Source organism: Eretmochelys imbricata, chromosome 8 (assembly GCF_965152235.1).
Source record: "Eretmochelys imbricata isolate rEreImb1 chromosome 8, rEreImb1.hap1, whole genome shotgun sequence".
NCBI classification, from domain to species: domain Eukaryota; kingdom Metazoa; phylum Chordata; order Testudines; family Cheloniidae; genus Eretmochelys; species Eretmochelys imbricata.
The window spans coordinates 77,080,967-77,095,575 of NC_135579.1; the positions used below are offsets into that span (position 1 = coordinate 77,080,967).

General features: G+C 40.7%; 1 protein-coding gene across 5 annotated transcripts in view; it reads right to left on the bottom strand.

Annotated features, from left to right (window-relative positions):
- Positions 1-14,609, bottom strand: part of PKN2 (protein kinase N2) — a 139,280-nt gene that overhangs the window by 56,702 nt on the left and 67,969 nt on the right. For all 5 annotated transcript variants that reach the window (XR_013346846.1, XM_077823996.1, XM_077823997.1 and 2 more), the window contains 3 exons: positions 5,115-5,232; positions 2,783-2,928; positions 2,472-2,685 (listed from right to left, as the gene is read on the bottom strand). Coding sequence is in view for 4 of the 5 variants with exons in the window: in XM_077823996.1 (XP_077680122.1) it covers positions 2,472-2,685; positions 2,783-2,928; positions 5,115-5,232 (478 nt within the window). In the remaining variant the exon portion in view is untranslated. The remainder of the gene's footprint in view (positions 1-2,471; positions 2,686-2,782; positions 2,929-5,114; positions 5,233-14,609) is intronic.

Below are 14,609 nucleotides of genomic sequence, written 5' to 3' on the forward strand. Positions count from 1 at the left end.
TTAACATTAGTGCAGCCTGGCATACAAAGAAAAGTTTGTGTTTGTTATATTAATTTTTTAAAAATTAAACTTGTAAGGCCAAACTCTGACATCAGATATACATATATATCCCCTGTGTTGCAAAGACAGAATTTGACTTCCTGTATTTGTTTTTTGGTTTTTTGCCAACAAACTTCCTCTGTTACAGTTCAGGCTAGCAGTTAAAGGTAAAGTCGTTGGGGAAAACAAAAGAAAACAGCTGGATTAGTACTTCTAATTTGGTAGTTTATTTAATAATTTAATAGACTCAAACTATCTGAATACAGTTTTATTCAACACCTGCTTTAAGCAAACAAAGTAAAATCTGGAGAGATGTATTTGAGATCTTCATTAAAAACATATGAGATCTCTTGAAAACTTTTCCTTTATGAGGTTCCACAATTCAAGATGAACAGCATCTCTGAGACACTGATTGGCTATATAGTCTTGACTTTCATAACCCACTATGCAGACATTTATTTCTGTGAATACTAACACTTAATTCCTCATATTTAGTTATTTTAATCTAGGAAAACCATTAGCACAAATAAATAGGGAACTTAGTATTTTTGTGCATTTCCATTAAGGAATATTTGAAAATTTCTCTACTTTATAAATATAGTTTTAATTTTGTTTTTTTAAACATAAATCTCGCCTTCCATAGAGCAAGTGAGACCTAGTGGATAAGGTACAGGGCTGGGAGGAGACCTGGGTTCTATTCCCAGTTCTGCCACTGACTTGCTATTTGACCTAGGCAAGTCATTTAACTCCTCTGCACCTCGGTTTTTCCATCTGTAAAATGGAGACAATCATACAGTAACTCCTCACTTAAAGTTGTCCTAGTTAACGTTGTTACATTGCTGATCTATTAGGGAACAAGGTCATTTAAAGTTGCGCAATGCTCCCTTATAACATCATTTGGCAGCTGCCTGCTTTGTCCACTGCTTGCAGGATTCTCTGGAAGAGCAGCCCCTCCTTGTAGGGATTAGAATGGGGGGGGGGGGAGGGGTGCAGCTTCGCACCTCCCCCCACATCAGCTCCCCTAAATTCCCTGTAAGATATGTGGCTCTGCAGCTGTCCAGCAGCAGTTCAGGTGGCCCTCCTCCCACTGCTGTGCTGTTTCTGCCCTGCCCTCTGCCTTGGAGCTGCTCCTGGGAGCTTCCTGCTTGCTGGGGGAGGGGGTGAGAGGGGTGCTGATATCAGGATGTGCCCCTGCTCCCCCCGACAGAAAGGAGGGAGCTTGCTGGAAGCTGTTGCTTTCTGTCTGAACTGCATGCGACGAAGTGGGTATTCACCCATGAAAGCTTATGCTCCAATACGTCTGTTAGTCTATAAGGTGCCACAGGACTCTCTGCTGCTTTTACAGATCCAGACTAACACGGCTAACCCTCTGATGTCTGAACTGGCTGATCTGCTTAAAAGGGCAATGTAAGTGAAGTGGGGTCAGCATACTTAAGGGGCAATGCACATCTCTCTCATTCATGCAGGCACCCCCCCTGCACTTTAAAAAGTCAGCACCTGTGTAGCGGTGCATGTGCTGTCAGGAGGAGGGAGTGGTGCGCTCCAGCTGGATAGCGTGGGCTCATCAGCATGTTCAGTTTTTGCAGGGAAGTGTTTGCAGCTACTGCCCTGCATCTATTGTGTTTCCTCCCTCCTGCCTCAGTCCATGCTGCCTTGTGGAGTGTGAGGCTACATGAACAGCAGCGTATTAACGCTGAAGCCTCAGCTGAGTACTAGTTCATCATTTAGCAGTGCGGCATTCCCTAGGAAATATTCCACCCTTTTACTCTACCACCTCAACCGAGCTTCACAATCATTCATTGCTATGTACAATATTAAACTGTTTGTTTAGAATTGTTTAAAACTTATACTGTATATGTATATAATGTCTTTTGTCTGGTGAAAAAAATTTCCCTGGAACCTAACCCCCCCCATTTACATTAATTCTTATGGGGAAATTAGATTCGCTTAACACCGTTTTGCATGAAGTCGCATTTTTCAGGAACATAACTACACCATTAAGTGAGGAGTTACTGTACTTACCCTCCTTTATAATGCACTCGATAATCTAAAGATGAAAAGTGCTAGCATTAATCTAGAGAGACCTATTTAAGGACCAGAACATTTCTTTTTTTAATTGAACTTTGTACATATCAAATATATTTAAGGAACCTCAATCACTTGTAATGCCTTATGGGCATTCTATCAGCCACTACAAACACTAAAGCCTTTATATTTATATACAAATTATGTAACACCTTTACTAAATCTAGCTTAAAATTTTAGTGTGCGTGTTTTGGTCATATTTCTTAAACAGAATAGTTGTAAGATAAGCATGTAAGAATGAGATATTTCCACATACTTTTACAGACAATACAGAATAACGTGTGTATGAATCACTTGAGTTCTCAAGTTTAATAAAAATGAGTAATAAATTATACAAAACCACATACCTGTTAAAGCTGCTGGTTTGGATAGTGTACTATACTGGTTCTGTGTAGATATTATACTTTGACGTGGACTTAGTGTTGGTGAAGAGACCAATGAAAGCTCCTCTATAATAATACTGCTTTTGGGATGGTTTTTAGGAAGTTCATTCAGTCTTTGTTCTAATGAATACTTTAAGAGGTCCAGCTTCTGGCTTGATTCATTAAATCTTGCTTGAGCCTTGTTCAATATAAATTAAAAAAGATTTTTAGAACAATCCACATTCTTCAAACATAGTATTTAAAATTAAATTTCATAAACTACATTAAAAAGTTACTTCTGAAAGTGCTTTTCTGTCGGTAACTTTTCCGGAGCCAAGCAATTTCATCACGTTCTTTGCACCTTCTGCTACTGCATACTCTATCCTAAAATGATGCCGCAGTTCTTCCATTCGAAGCTCAAGAGGGCTTATCACAGGTTTTGCTACAAATAAACAAAACATTTAATCTTCACTGAATACCATCTATTACTTTTGTTCTCAATATTTAGCAATTAAAACAATTTAATAGATGCAGAATGTAATAGTATAGGAAAAATAGATGCAGCTTTGTTAGACTGTAAAAGAAAAGCAGATCATAGCCACGTATGTTATAGAAGCAATAATGAAATTCAAAGTTTTGCATTTAAATAATTATGTTCTGAGCTTGATAAATCCACTAGACTGATACTAACCAAATAACTAAACTTACTAACTAGAGGATATGAAAGACCATGGTCCTCCCCCGGGAAATTAAGGGACAATGCCCTTGCAAAAAGCCAAGTCTCCCACACAGCCCCCTACCTACTGGAAAGAGTAAGATTTTGAGTTTTTCTTCTAGATTTCTGCCTCTGAACCCAAACTGGAGACTTCATCTTTCATATCACTCTCTGACAAGATGATGTCTGATCAGTTTGAAGCTCTAACTGTTGCCCTATTCCACACCACACCCCAGGTCTTGTGGCTGCTGCAAGAATGGGGGATGAGAGAGGTCTTACACCATATCTTTCCCAAATTGTTTTTGGTCAGTAACTAGTGACGCCTTCTGCTGGTGCTCAGATTTTCCAAGCAGCAGCAGAGAATTACTTGACAGTTTCACTACTGCCTCCAGAGTTCAGAAAAGTAAAGAGTGAACATGACCAGTGTTATTGATGTATGCAGTGTTGTTGTAGCCATGTCGGTCCCAGGATATTAGAGAGACAAGGTGGGTTAGGCAATCTCCTGAAGAACAGCTGTGTACTCAAAACCTTGTCTCCCTCGCCAACAGAAGTTGGTCCAATAAAATATATGACCTTACCCACCTTGTCTCTTAGTGTTACTGATACCTTCTAGTACCGTTTGGCAAATCTAGGAGCAGCAGTGGAGACACTGCAGTCCTGTCTGCATACTCAAGAAGATAACAGTGCATTGATTTAAATTCGGTAGGTTCTCTTTACATTTCTAAATCTTATGGTTGTAGTCTGACAAAATTTATGACACTTCCCAGTAAAAAGACTTCCCACTTATCACTAACAAATGGATACATCAAGCCCTGATTATCAGGCAATTTCAATAATTCACAAAATATAGATGTACAAGATTTAAAAACTAGAGATAACACACTGCTCATAATTTTACAGCATCATACTATGATAGTTCAGGGCCTTTAACTTATCTGTAAAATTTCCCTGTAGACTGAAAAATAGCAGATAGGTTCTCTTGGCCTGCAAGGGAACTTTCAAAAAAAAAACAAACAAAAAAAACAAAAAAACAAAAACAAAACAAAAAAAACAGAAAACACCACACCACTAAATTCTGAGTAGTGTTTGAGCAATGAAAAGATCTGGTTTGAGACAATCTTGTGTTTTGGTTTGTAAAAACTCAGTTTCTTCCCTGGCCTAAAATTGCCAGATGTGGGCCCAAATCCTATTTGCCTTACTCTCTTAAATGTTCCCATTAGAATTAACAGTCCTGGACTATCCACATGAGTTAGGTGGGCAGAATTTGGACCTTAACCAAACTGAACTTCTTTAAAAAAATTAAAAGGAGTACTTGTGGCACCTTAGAGACTAACCAATTTATTTGAACATAAGCTTTTGAGAGCTACAGCTCACTTCATCGGATGCATGCAGTGGAAAATGAGCTGTAGCTCAAGAAAGCTTATGCTCAAATAAATTTGTTAGTCTCTAAGGTGCCACAAGTACTCCTTTTCTTTTTGCGGATTCAGACTAACACAGCTGCTACTGTGAAACCTTTAAAAAAATTAAAAGCTGTAAAATTTCGAAGAGGAATTGCTACCCACACACAGCAGCTATTTCCTCCACAGCAGAAAAAAAAGAGCAAGAGCATATGAAATATATTAAAGGAAAAGCCAAAGTGGAAAGGACGAGGTGTGAAAAGATAATGCAAAGCAAACCACAAGCTACACATAAGGGAAAGCATTTTTTCCTTAGAAAAATCACATTCAGGTCTGAATATGTAGTGTGGCATCTCTATTGTGCTGTGCTATTTAAGTTCATTAAAACCAAAGCCTGTCTTCTATCTGACCTCCTCATCCAACAAGGTTTTCTTGCAGTCATAAATACATATTAGTACAACCCTATGTAAAATTCAAACATTAGTAAGCACATTTCTGTCTTCTCTACTTCATCACCATTATCAAAAGCCAACTCATTGGTCTGGACTGCCTGAAGAATCTGCATCCTTATGACTTCTATTTTCGTCTTGCTGTCCTGGAGCATCTGTTGAGCTGTAGCAAGGAGTTTTCGATCCTATTAAAAAAAGAAGGAAGTTTTAAAATGTAAACACTCGGGCTGACAAAGAGGTGAAGACGAAACCTAGTTAACAGCAGCTGACATTTATTCCCAAAGCATGAAACGTTTAAAGTCTGCAAAGTAGATCACTAGGACCTCCTATCAAATTCACAGTCCATTTTGGTCAATTTCACGGCCAGAGGGTTTTTAAATTGGTCAATTTCATGTTTTCAGATGTTTACACCTGAAATTTCAATGTTGTAACCCTGGGGGTCTCAACCCAAAAGGGGGCCATGGGGGTGGGAGTCACAAAGCTATTGTAGAGGGTGGTCACAGGATTGCCACCCTCACTTCTTTGCTACCTTCACAGCTGGAAGAGGTTCCTAAAGGTGGAGGTGGGTCTGATCTCCACCTTGAGTAGCCATGCAGGGGAAGAGGAAGTCCTGTCCCTCCCCAGCCTAGTAGTTGGAGCCTGGTGAACGGTAGGAGACCCCAGCAGCGGTGTCCCCAGCCCTGTTGCTCTCCCTCCCCCCAATAGCTAAATTTCCCAGAGGAAGTCTGATTTCACGGTCCGTGCCATATTTTTCATGGCTGTGAATTTGGTAAGGCCCTACAGATCACATAATGCAGCAAACCAATTCACCAAACTACTCTAGGACGTTAATGGAAAGTAAGCTAGGGTGGAGGTATATTTTTAGTTCATGAAAACACCTCAAGCCATTCTATTGGAAATAATCTGGATAAATGTGACATTGTCTAGGAACATCAGATCTCGTAAGATCATAGTTCTATCTACCTTGCTGACCTGTTTTTACCTTATTGCTCTGATTTTCGCCCATGCCCTTACTGCTACAGATTTCTGTTTTACTTATTGGTAACACTTCTACACATGGATCCCCTCCAAATTTTTTCATACGGTACACATAACTAAAAATCACTCTCACTTTAATTTAGCATGGCAGCTAGTGATACTCAGCTTTGGCCTGGCAGCCCCTCTGTCCTGACTGAAGGGCTGCCGGGCCAAGTTTCAGTGAGTGGTGTTCTGAACCAGTGTATGGGATTGCAGCGTCACACAGGTCTGGGGGCCCAGGGCAAACTTCCCTTTTGCCCCCCACTCTGGGTGGCCCTACTCCCCACCAGTGGTATGCACTGTGCACAACGTGCATACAGCTGTGGGCACCCCGGCTCCTACATGAGAGAAGATGCAGGTAATCCATGGTGTGGTAAAAGACATCACATACTTTTAACAGAAATGTACAAACGTAGCCTCAGAGTCAGACCTGAGTACTTGTTATAACATCTGTTGTGCTTAGATCTTTTAATGCCTGAGTCTCCGTGAATGCAGAACATTTCTAAGCACCCATATCAGCCCTGAAGGGGTTAAGGTGGTCCAGAAGAGAGGCCAATTAACCTTCATAGCTGCATATGGAGGGAGGCCCAGAGATTTGAAATTTGAAGTTGCAGGGGGCTACAAAGGGAAATTCTGCAGTCACTCACTGGGAGCAAAGAGGTGGGGAGAAGGAAACCCATGGGGAAAATAAGCCTTGGGATCCCAGCTGTGGAAAAAGGGCACACTGGGTTTAGTTATTTGGTTAGTATCAGTCTAGTGGATTTATCAAGCTCAGAACATGAACAAACCTTGCAGATTGGGAGGACGCGGGGGGGGGGAGGGGGAAGCAGTAGATGTGGTATATCTTGACTTTACTAAGGCTTTTGATACTAATCTTGCATGACCTTATCATAAACAAATTAGGGGAAATACAACCTAGATGGAGCTACTGTAAGGTGGCTGCATAACTGGTGGGAAAACCACTCCCAAACAGTAATTAGTGGTTCACAGTCAAGCTGCAAGGGCATACCAAGTGGGATCCCACAGGGATCAGTTCTCGGTCAGGTTCTGCTCTATCTTCATCAGTAATTTAGATAATGGCATAGAGAGTACACTTATAAAGTTTGCAGATGACACCAACCTGGGAGGGGTTGAAAGTGCTTTGGAGGATAAGACTAAAATTCAAAATCACCTGGACAAATGAGAGAAATTGTCTGCAGTAAATAGGATGAAATTCAGTAAGGACAAAGGCAATGTACTCTACTTAGGAAGGAGCAATCAGTTGCACACATGCAAAATGGAAAATGACAGCGTAGGGAGGAATACTGCAGAAAGTGATCTGAGGGTCATAAGATAAACAGGAGTTAACAGTATAACACTGTTGCAAAAAAAGCAAACATCATTCTGGGATGTATTAGCAGGAGTGTAGTAGGCAAGACACAAGAAGGAATTCTTCCACTCTATCTCACACTGATTAGACTTCAACTGGAGTACTGTGTCCAGTTCTGAGTGCCACATTTCAGAAAAGATGTGGACAAATTGGAGAAAGTCCAGAGAAGAGCAACAGAAATTATTAAAGGTCTAGAAAATATGACCTATGAGGGAACATTGAAAAAATTGGGTTTGTTTAATCTGGAGAAGAGAAGACTGAGGGGGGACATGACAATAGTTTTCAAGTACATAAAAGATTGTTACAAGCAGAAGGAATAAAATTTTTTCTCCTTAACCTCTGAGGATAGGACAAGAAGCAATGGGCTTAAATTTCAGCAAGGGCAGTTTAGGTTGGACATTAGGAAAAACTTCCTAACCGTCAGGGTGGTTAAGCACTGGAATAAACTGCCTAGGGAGACTGAACTATCTCTGTCATTGGAGATTTTTAAGAGCAGGTTAGAAAAACACCTGTCAGGGTTGGTCTAGATAATACTTGGTCCTGCCTTGAGTGCAGGGGACTGGACTAGAAGACCTATCAAGGTCCCTTGCAGTCCTAGGATTCCTTCCACTCAAACAGAATTGGAGTAAAATGAAAAGGATGATTTAGTCTGTATATTAAACGGCTGGAGCGCCACAAACTGCTTTTCAAAGACCTGCTGGATCACTGGGAGCTGGTCGAATTTGCTAGTCCTTCTCTCCCCATCATGTCCCCTCCCCCCAATCCCAGCCATTTCAGTTGCATCACTTGCAGGTACTTGGGTTCTTTTAAATTTTTTATTTGATACCTTAACCGTAGTCCAGATTTTTATGCGTATAGGTTAAAGCAGTTCAGCTGTTTTAGTCACAACTGAGAACTGTGCAGCAGACAAAATGGATACGTGGCATATCATTTTATATTTGTTGCAGAAACCATTGGGGACAGTGTTTCAGAAGAAGCATCTTCCCTTTCCTAACCCCGCCACCATACATGAAACTGGACTGATTTAAACATTTATCAATTAGCAAGTAAAAGATTCAGTGACTGATTATAATTGCCTGCTTCAGCTTAAAGGACCCTGGGCTATGAGAGGCCACACTGGTGCATTTCTGATGATGATTAAAGGCTAAGATTTTGTCATGGGTATTTTTAGTAAAAGTCACAGGACAGGTCATGGGCAATAAAGAAAAATTTATAGAAGCCTGGTCACCTGTACCTGACTTTTATTAAAAATATCCATGATAAAATGGAATGGGGCTGGGCAGCTGTGAGCTCTGGGAGGCCCCCAGCACCCGTGAGGGCTCAGAGCTCCAGGATCCCCCTCCATCCGCGGCTTGGAACTGCAGGGGTCCCCCTGGGGCCCTGCGGGGATGCCCTTGCCCTGCCGTGGTAGCCAAGAAGCTGAGGAGTAAATCCCCACCACCCATGGCGGCTCAGAGCTTAAGCGCCGGGGTACCTCACAGCTCCCTGCCGCTGCAAGAGGTGGCAGGACCCTGCGGCTCCTAGCCGTGGGAGCTGAAGTCACAGAGGTCTTTGGAAGTTACGGATTCCATGACTTCTGCGAACTCCCTGACAAAATCGCAGCCTTAATGATGATCCATGGGGATCACCTGAATTTTTTTAGGAGTACCTAAAGCTGAGCTAGAGAGACTGGTCATATGACCTCACAAGGATATAAATGACCTGGAAGTCAGGATACATGAGCAGGTAGATGGACACAATCTAAGCTTGTATGGACTTTGGTTAAAAGGTACGCTTTTGGTACTTCTTCCAGCTGCCTTATCACTACTTCCTTTTCAATCTAGTAAGCCACAGGTGCATGACAGGCAGGTGTTTTGGTAAAGGACCCCAAAGTATTGGGCAGTTCCAACTGGAGATGTCAAGAGAAACTCATACTGGATTCAACCCAATAATACAGAGGTTCTCAAACTCTGGTGGTCTGTGTATAGTTCCCTCTAATGTGTGCGCCTGGGTGGCCGCACATGAGAGAATGAAGGGCCACTCACTGAATTAGAGGAGCCGCGCAGGTGTGGCTCCACTAATTAGGTGCCTAGACCCTGGAAAAGACGCACATGTAAGGTGAGGTGGTGGCCTTCGGGGGAGTAGGGGCTGGGTGAGAAAATGGGGTGGTGGGAATTTGGGATGTGCAAGGCTGCGGCAGCCAAAGAGGCAACTTTCTCCAGCTCCAGGGCTGCGGTTGCTGGGAGATACGGCCCTCCTTCCCAGCCTCAGCTCTGTGGCTGCTGTGGTGGGGGAAGAGACCCCCCCTCCTTCCCAGCCACAACTCAGTAGCTGCCACAGCAGAGGAGAGAGGAAGAGACCCCCTTCCTTCCCAGCCCAGCTCAGTGACTGACATGGCAGGGGAGACCCCCCTCCTTCCCAGCCCTAGCTCAGGGGTTGCCGTGGTGGGAGAGAGCGGACACATCCATTGCATTAGAAAGGTAAGAATACTGATATTAAAATAAGAGTTGTGTGCTTTTATTTGTAGAATTTTTTTTATTATTAAGGTTTTTTTTAAATATAGGGTTTTTATCCAAAGCGCTTTACAATAGTTAGCTAATGGTACACACAACATTTGGAAAGATCATTAAGTGGTCCGCCCAGACCCTCAGCAATTTTCAAGTGGTCCGCAAAAAAAAAAAGTTTGAGACCTACTGAAATAATAGACTGTTTTGCGTGGGGGGGGGGAGTGTTTTTACAGAAAGAAGGATTTTAGGCGCTGTCTGATTTTTCTCATTTGAATATTGAGACTTCCTTTATATCCACGAATAAATAAATAAATATTTCCATGTTTGGTTTAAAAAAGCCTTGATTAGATGACTCATCTAGAACAATGTACATCATAAAAATAATGATATGTGAGCCACAAAATTAAAGAGAACCTATTTAGTATTCCTCCATAAATTTTTCCTTTAACATCTTTTGATTCTACTATGTGTATGTGTTATATATATATATATTTTCAGATCTATAATTTATTTAGCTCTTTTGTAACATTTGTTAATGTCAGAAAGTTAGATTGTAACTTTACTATATAGAATATCAAGACATCTACAAAAAAAAAATCCTTAAGTTTTCTCTTTAGCTTTCTTCCAAGTGTTCCTCCACATAAGAGTAATTAGAGCAATTACCCTTTAAAAAGAACTAGTACACTTTATATTTAGAAAGATTAATAGTAGATTCATAAAATCCTGATAGCTTCCCTATAAAATGGGAGGAAAAGACTGAAAGTTTGTCTTTCTACAAGAATCTGTTACTGTTGGCTAAAACTGATGTATGCCTTTCATAGACATATTTTGCAAAGACACATTCTGCTTGACTGGCATGAACACTAGAGCTCAGAAATCTTGCTCAAATCATCCTTTAGCCCAATGGATTAAAAAGATGCACCACTCTTACGTACGTAAGAGCAGCCATACTGTGTCAGACCAATGATCCATATAGCTCAGTATCCAATCTTCTGACAGAAGCCAGTGCCAGATGCTTCAGAGGGAAAGAACATGGCAATTTCAAACGAATCATCCCTGAGTGTCTAGGCCCAGCTTCTTGAAGTCAGAGGTTTAGAGACCCACCAGAGCATGGGGTTACATCTCTGACCATCTTCGCTAATAGCCAGATAGCCTAATCCTCCATTAACTTATCAAATTCTTTTTTGAACCCAGTTATACTTCTGGCCTTCACAACTTCCACTTGCAATGAGTTCCACAGGTAGACTGTGCATTATGTGAAGAAGTACTTCCTTTTGTTTGTTTCAAACTTGCTGCCTATTAATTTCACTGGGTGACCCCTGGTTTGTGTGTTATGTGAAGGGGTAAATAATACTTTCCTATTCACTTTCTTGATAAGGTTCATGATTTAATAGATATCTATCAAATCCCTCTAGGCTGAACAATCCCAGTCTTTTTAATCTCTCCTCATATGGAAGCTGTTCCATACCACTAATCATTTTTGTTGCCCTTCTCTGTACTTTTCCAATTCTAATACACCTTTACCCCAATATAACATGGTCCTCAGGAGCCAAAAAAATCTTTCCGTGTTATAGGTGAAACCGCGGTATATTGAACTCGCTTTGGCCTCGAGCATTTCCGTTATTAATAGTCAGCAAATCATTTTGTTAGAACTAACATGGTGTATGCAGTAAATAAATCTGTTCTACAATGGTTAAATTGTATCTCCTTTCTTTAATTACAACAATTATTTTATAAGCTTACTTAAAACTACACTTATTAAAACTTATTAACTACACAGGTACTAAACACTGCTAAATGCAACCATGTGAGCTACATTTCATCATACATTAATCATTTGGTCTGCAGTAATGCTTAGGAAAATGCAAAATTCACATAAAATATCAGAAAAAGCTTTTAATTACACATCCTGACAAATTACTGTAAAAAAGGATTTTGGTATTTTAGCAAATAGGAGCATCGGCCACTTTGTCACTTAGCCAACTATGTTATACATATATTGTTCAGTAATATGAACCGTTAACTATTAAATAGTTTGAAAACATTTTGGAGATGAGAGTTTTTTGTTGAGGGGCAACATTATGAATTATATCTACATCTGTAAGTCGTTCATAGGTTGGACACATAGCACCCACCTCCATCCACTCTTGATTAACTATCCCACTTTGAGCCATAAGTTCCTTGTAGACTTGTTCTGCCTTCATGGCCTCTTCTTCCGTAAAACCTTCAAAGTTGTTCTCATCTTCTTCCTCATCTTGGTTGTCATCACTTTCAGTGACAAAAGCACTTTTGAAACCATGATGCCAACATTTCTCTATCGTTGACTGAGTGATTCCTAGCCAGGCTCTCTCCCCTAAGTTAAATACATCCAGCAAATTCAATTTCTTGATTACATCTGTTATGCTACTGTTGTCCTCAACAATTTTCTTTACTAAGACTTTATGATGGTTCATTTAAAATGTGGCTATAATGCCTTGATCAAGGGGCTGTATTTTGGATGTTGCGTTCTTAGGAAGGTAGCTCACCTTTATCTTCCCGTCTTTGTTAGTTAAGGTCTCTACTGGGGGGTGGGCGGGACAGTTGTCAAGTAGGAGCAATGCCTTTGGATCCAGGTTTTGTCTGCGTAGGTGACTCCAGAGAGCTGGTGCAAAACATTTATTAAACCATTCCTCGAAAATATCCAATGTCATCCAGGCTTTTTTGAATGGCGATAAATGAATGAGAGCGAATCCATGTTCTTATGGTGGAAAGACCAAGGTAACCTGGATTTTCCTATGCACAGAGGTTTAAGTTTATGTGAACCGGTTTTACTCACGCAGAAAAGTATTGTCACTCTCTTATCACCTTAAAACCTTCGGCCTTTTGTTCTTCAGTCCTAGAAGCAAGTGTTCTATCCAGCAGCATACGGTAACATAAGCCGGTTTCATCAGCGTTATAGATTTGCTCCGGAGCATAGCCACACTCGACGATGATCTCTTGTAACTTTAGCGGGTATTCGTTGCAAGCTTTTATATCTGCAGAGCACGTCTCTCCTGAAATTGTGACTTGCCGAATGCCATGACGTTTTTTAAAACGATTAAGCCATCCACTGCTAGCTTTAAATTCATTACCTTGATGTGCAAAAGCGTCCTCACCCAAGCATCTAAAATAGAGATCCTTCTTCAATTTCTCCACTTGTTTCCTTATGTCACCGGAAATTGGCGTGCCATCAGAGCGTTCTTGGGTAAACCACATAAATACTGCTCTATCTAGTTGGTTATCCTGGGCAGTTTTGAGGCGTTTCCTTTCCAGACCTTCACGTTCATCCAGTTCAACTAGCACTGATCGTAACTTTTCCTCATCTTAATGTTGTTTCTCCCACTCCTAGTTCTTTTGAGACCTTCACTTGGCTCATTCCTGATTTCAGTCTGTCCAAAGCTTCCAGTTTTTCTTTGACTGTCCATGCCTTTCATTTCCATGGCTGTGAACAACTTGCCATTATGTCAATGGTATTTTAATATTAATGCTAACAATTTTTTAAAATTGTTTAGAAAATGTCAGCGCAGAGTTACAATGTTTCCAAAATACAACTAGTGAGACAACTTAAGCTTAGTCGATACTGTACACAATCTAGAAATGAGATTAAAATAGGCGGGTGAGATGAGAACGCCTAATGGGACCATCAGCAGGCAACATACGTTTACTCCTGCCTTCTCATTGTTGCACATTCGTTCCACCACTTTGATACATACAGTACGTTGTGTGTACAAATGTGCATGTATGTAATTAGACATAAGCCACATTTTAAGAGCCGAGGCGCCAACCATGGATGGTTTGTAACAACTTTAAACTGGCAAGGCAGCAGCAGGTTAGTCAACAACGAAGTTAGACTGAACTCTCCTTTCTGATAAATTAGGCCTGGTTATAAATACAAAGGCCGTTTTTATTATAACGGCTGTTGAAAATTAGCTACCACCTCGCACATGATTTTGTTGTCCGCAAAACGGAATTTAAACTTTCAATAGTTTTAAACTATCAACGGATTTAAACTGTCAACGTTATAACTTTAATTAAGACTTGCAGACAAGACTGGTTTTTATGAAAAGAAGAACGGAGTGAAAGTTTAAAAATGTTGTAAATGCGCTCGGCTTTGTGTTTCGACTTTCGATCCAAGGCAGGCTTGTAAAAACATACATACTGAATATGTACGCGCTAATCATTAAATGTATGAACTGGGATTAAACAGAATAAAAGTACTGTATGTTGTAGACGAGACAGAAAACCATTTTTGCTTTACCGCGTTATGTCCGAATTTGTGTTATATGGGATCGCGTTATATCGGGGTAGAGATGTATGGCTTTTTTTGAGATGGGGTAACCAGAACTGCATGCAGTATTCAAGGTGTAGGTGTACCATGGAGTTATACAGTGGCATTTTGATATTTTCTGTTTCGTTATCTATCCCATCCCGAATAGTTCCCAACATTGGTAGTTTTTTTGATTGCTGCTGCACATTGAGCGGATGTTTTCGGAGACCTATCCACAGTGACTCCAAGATCTCTTCTTGAGCGGTAACAGCTAATTTAGAGCCCCATCATTTTATATGTATAGTTGGGATTATGTTTTCCAAATGTGCATTACTTTATCATCACACAATTTCATGTACCATTTTGTTGCCCAGTCACGCAGTTTTGTGAGATTCCTTTGTAACT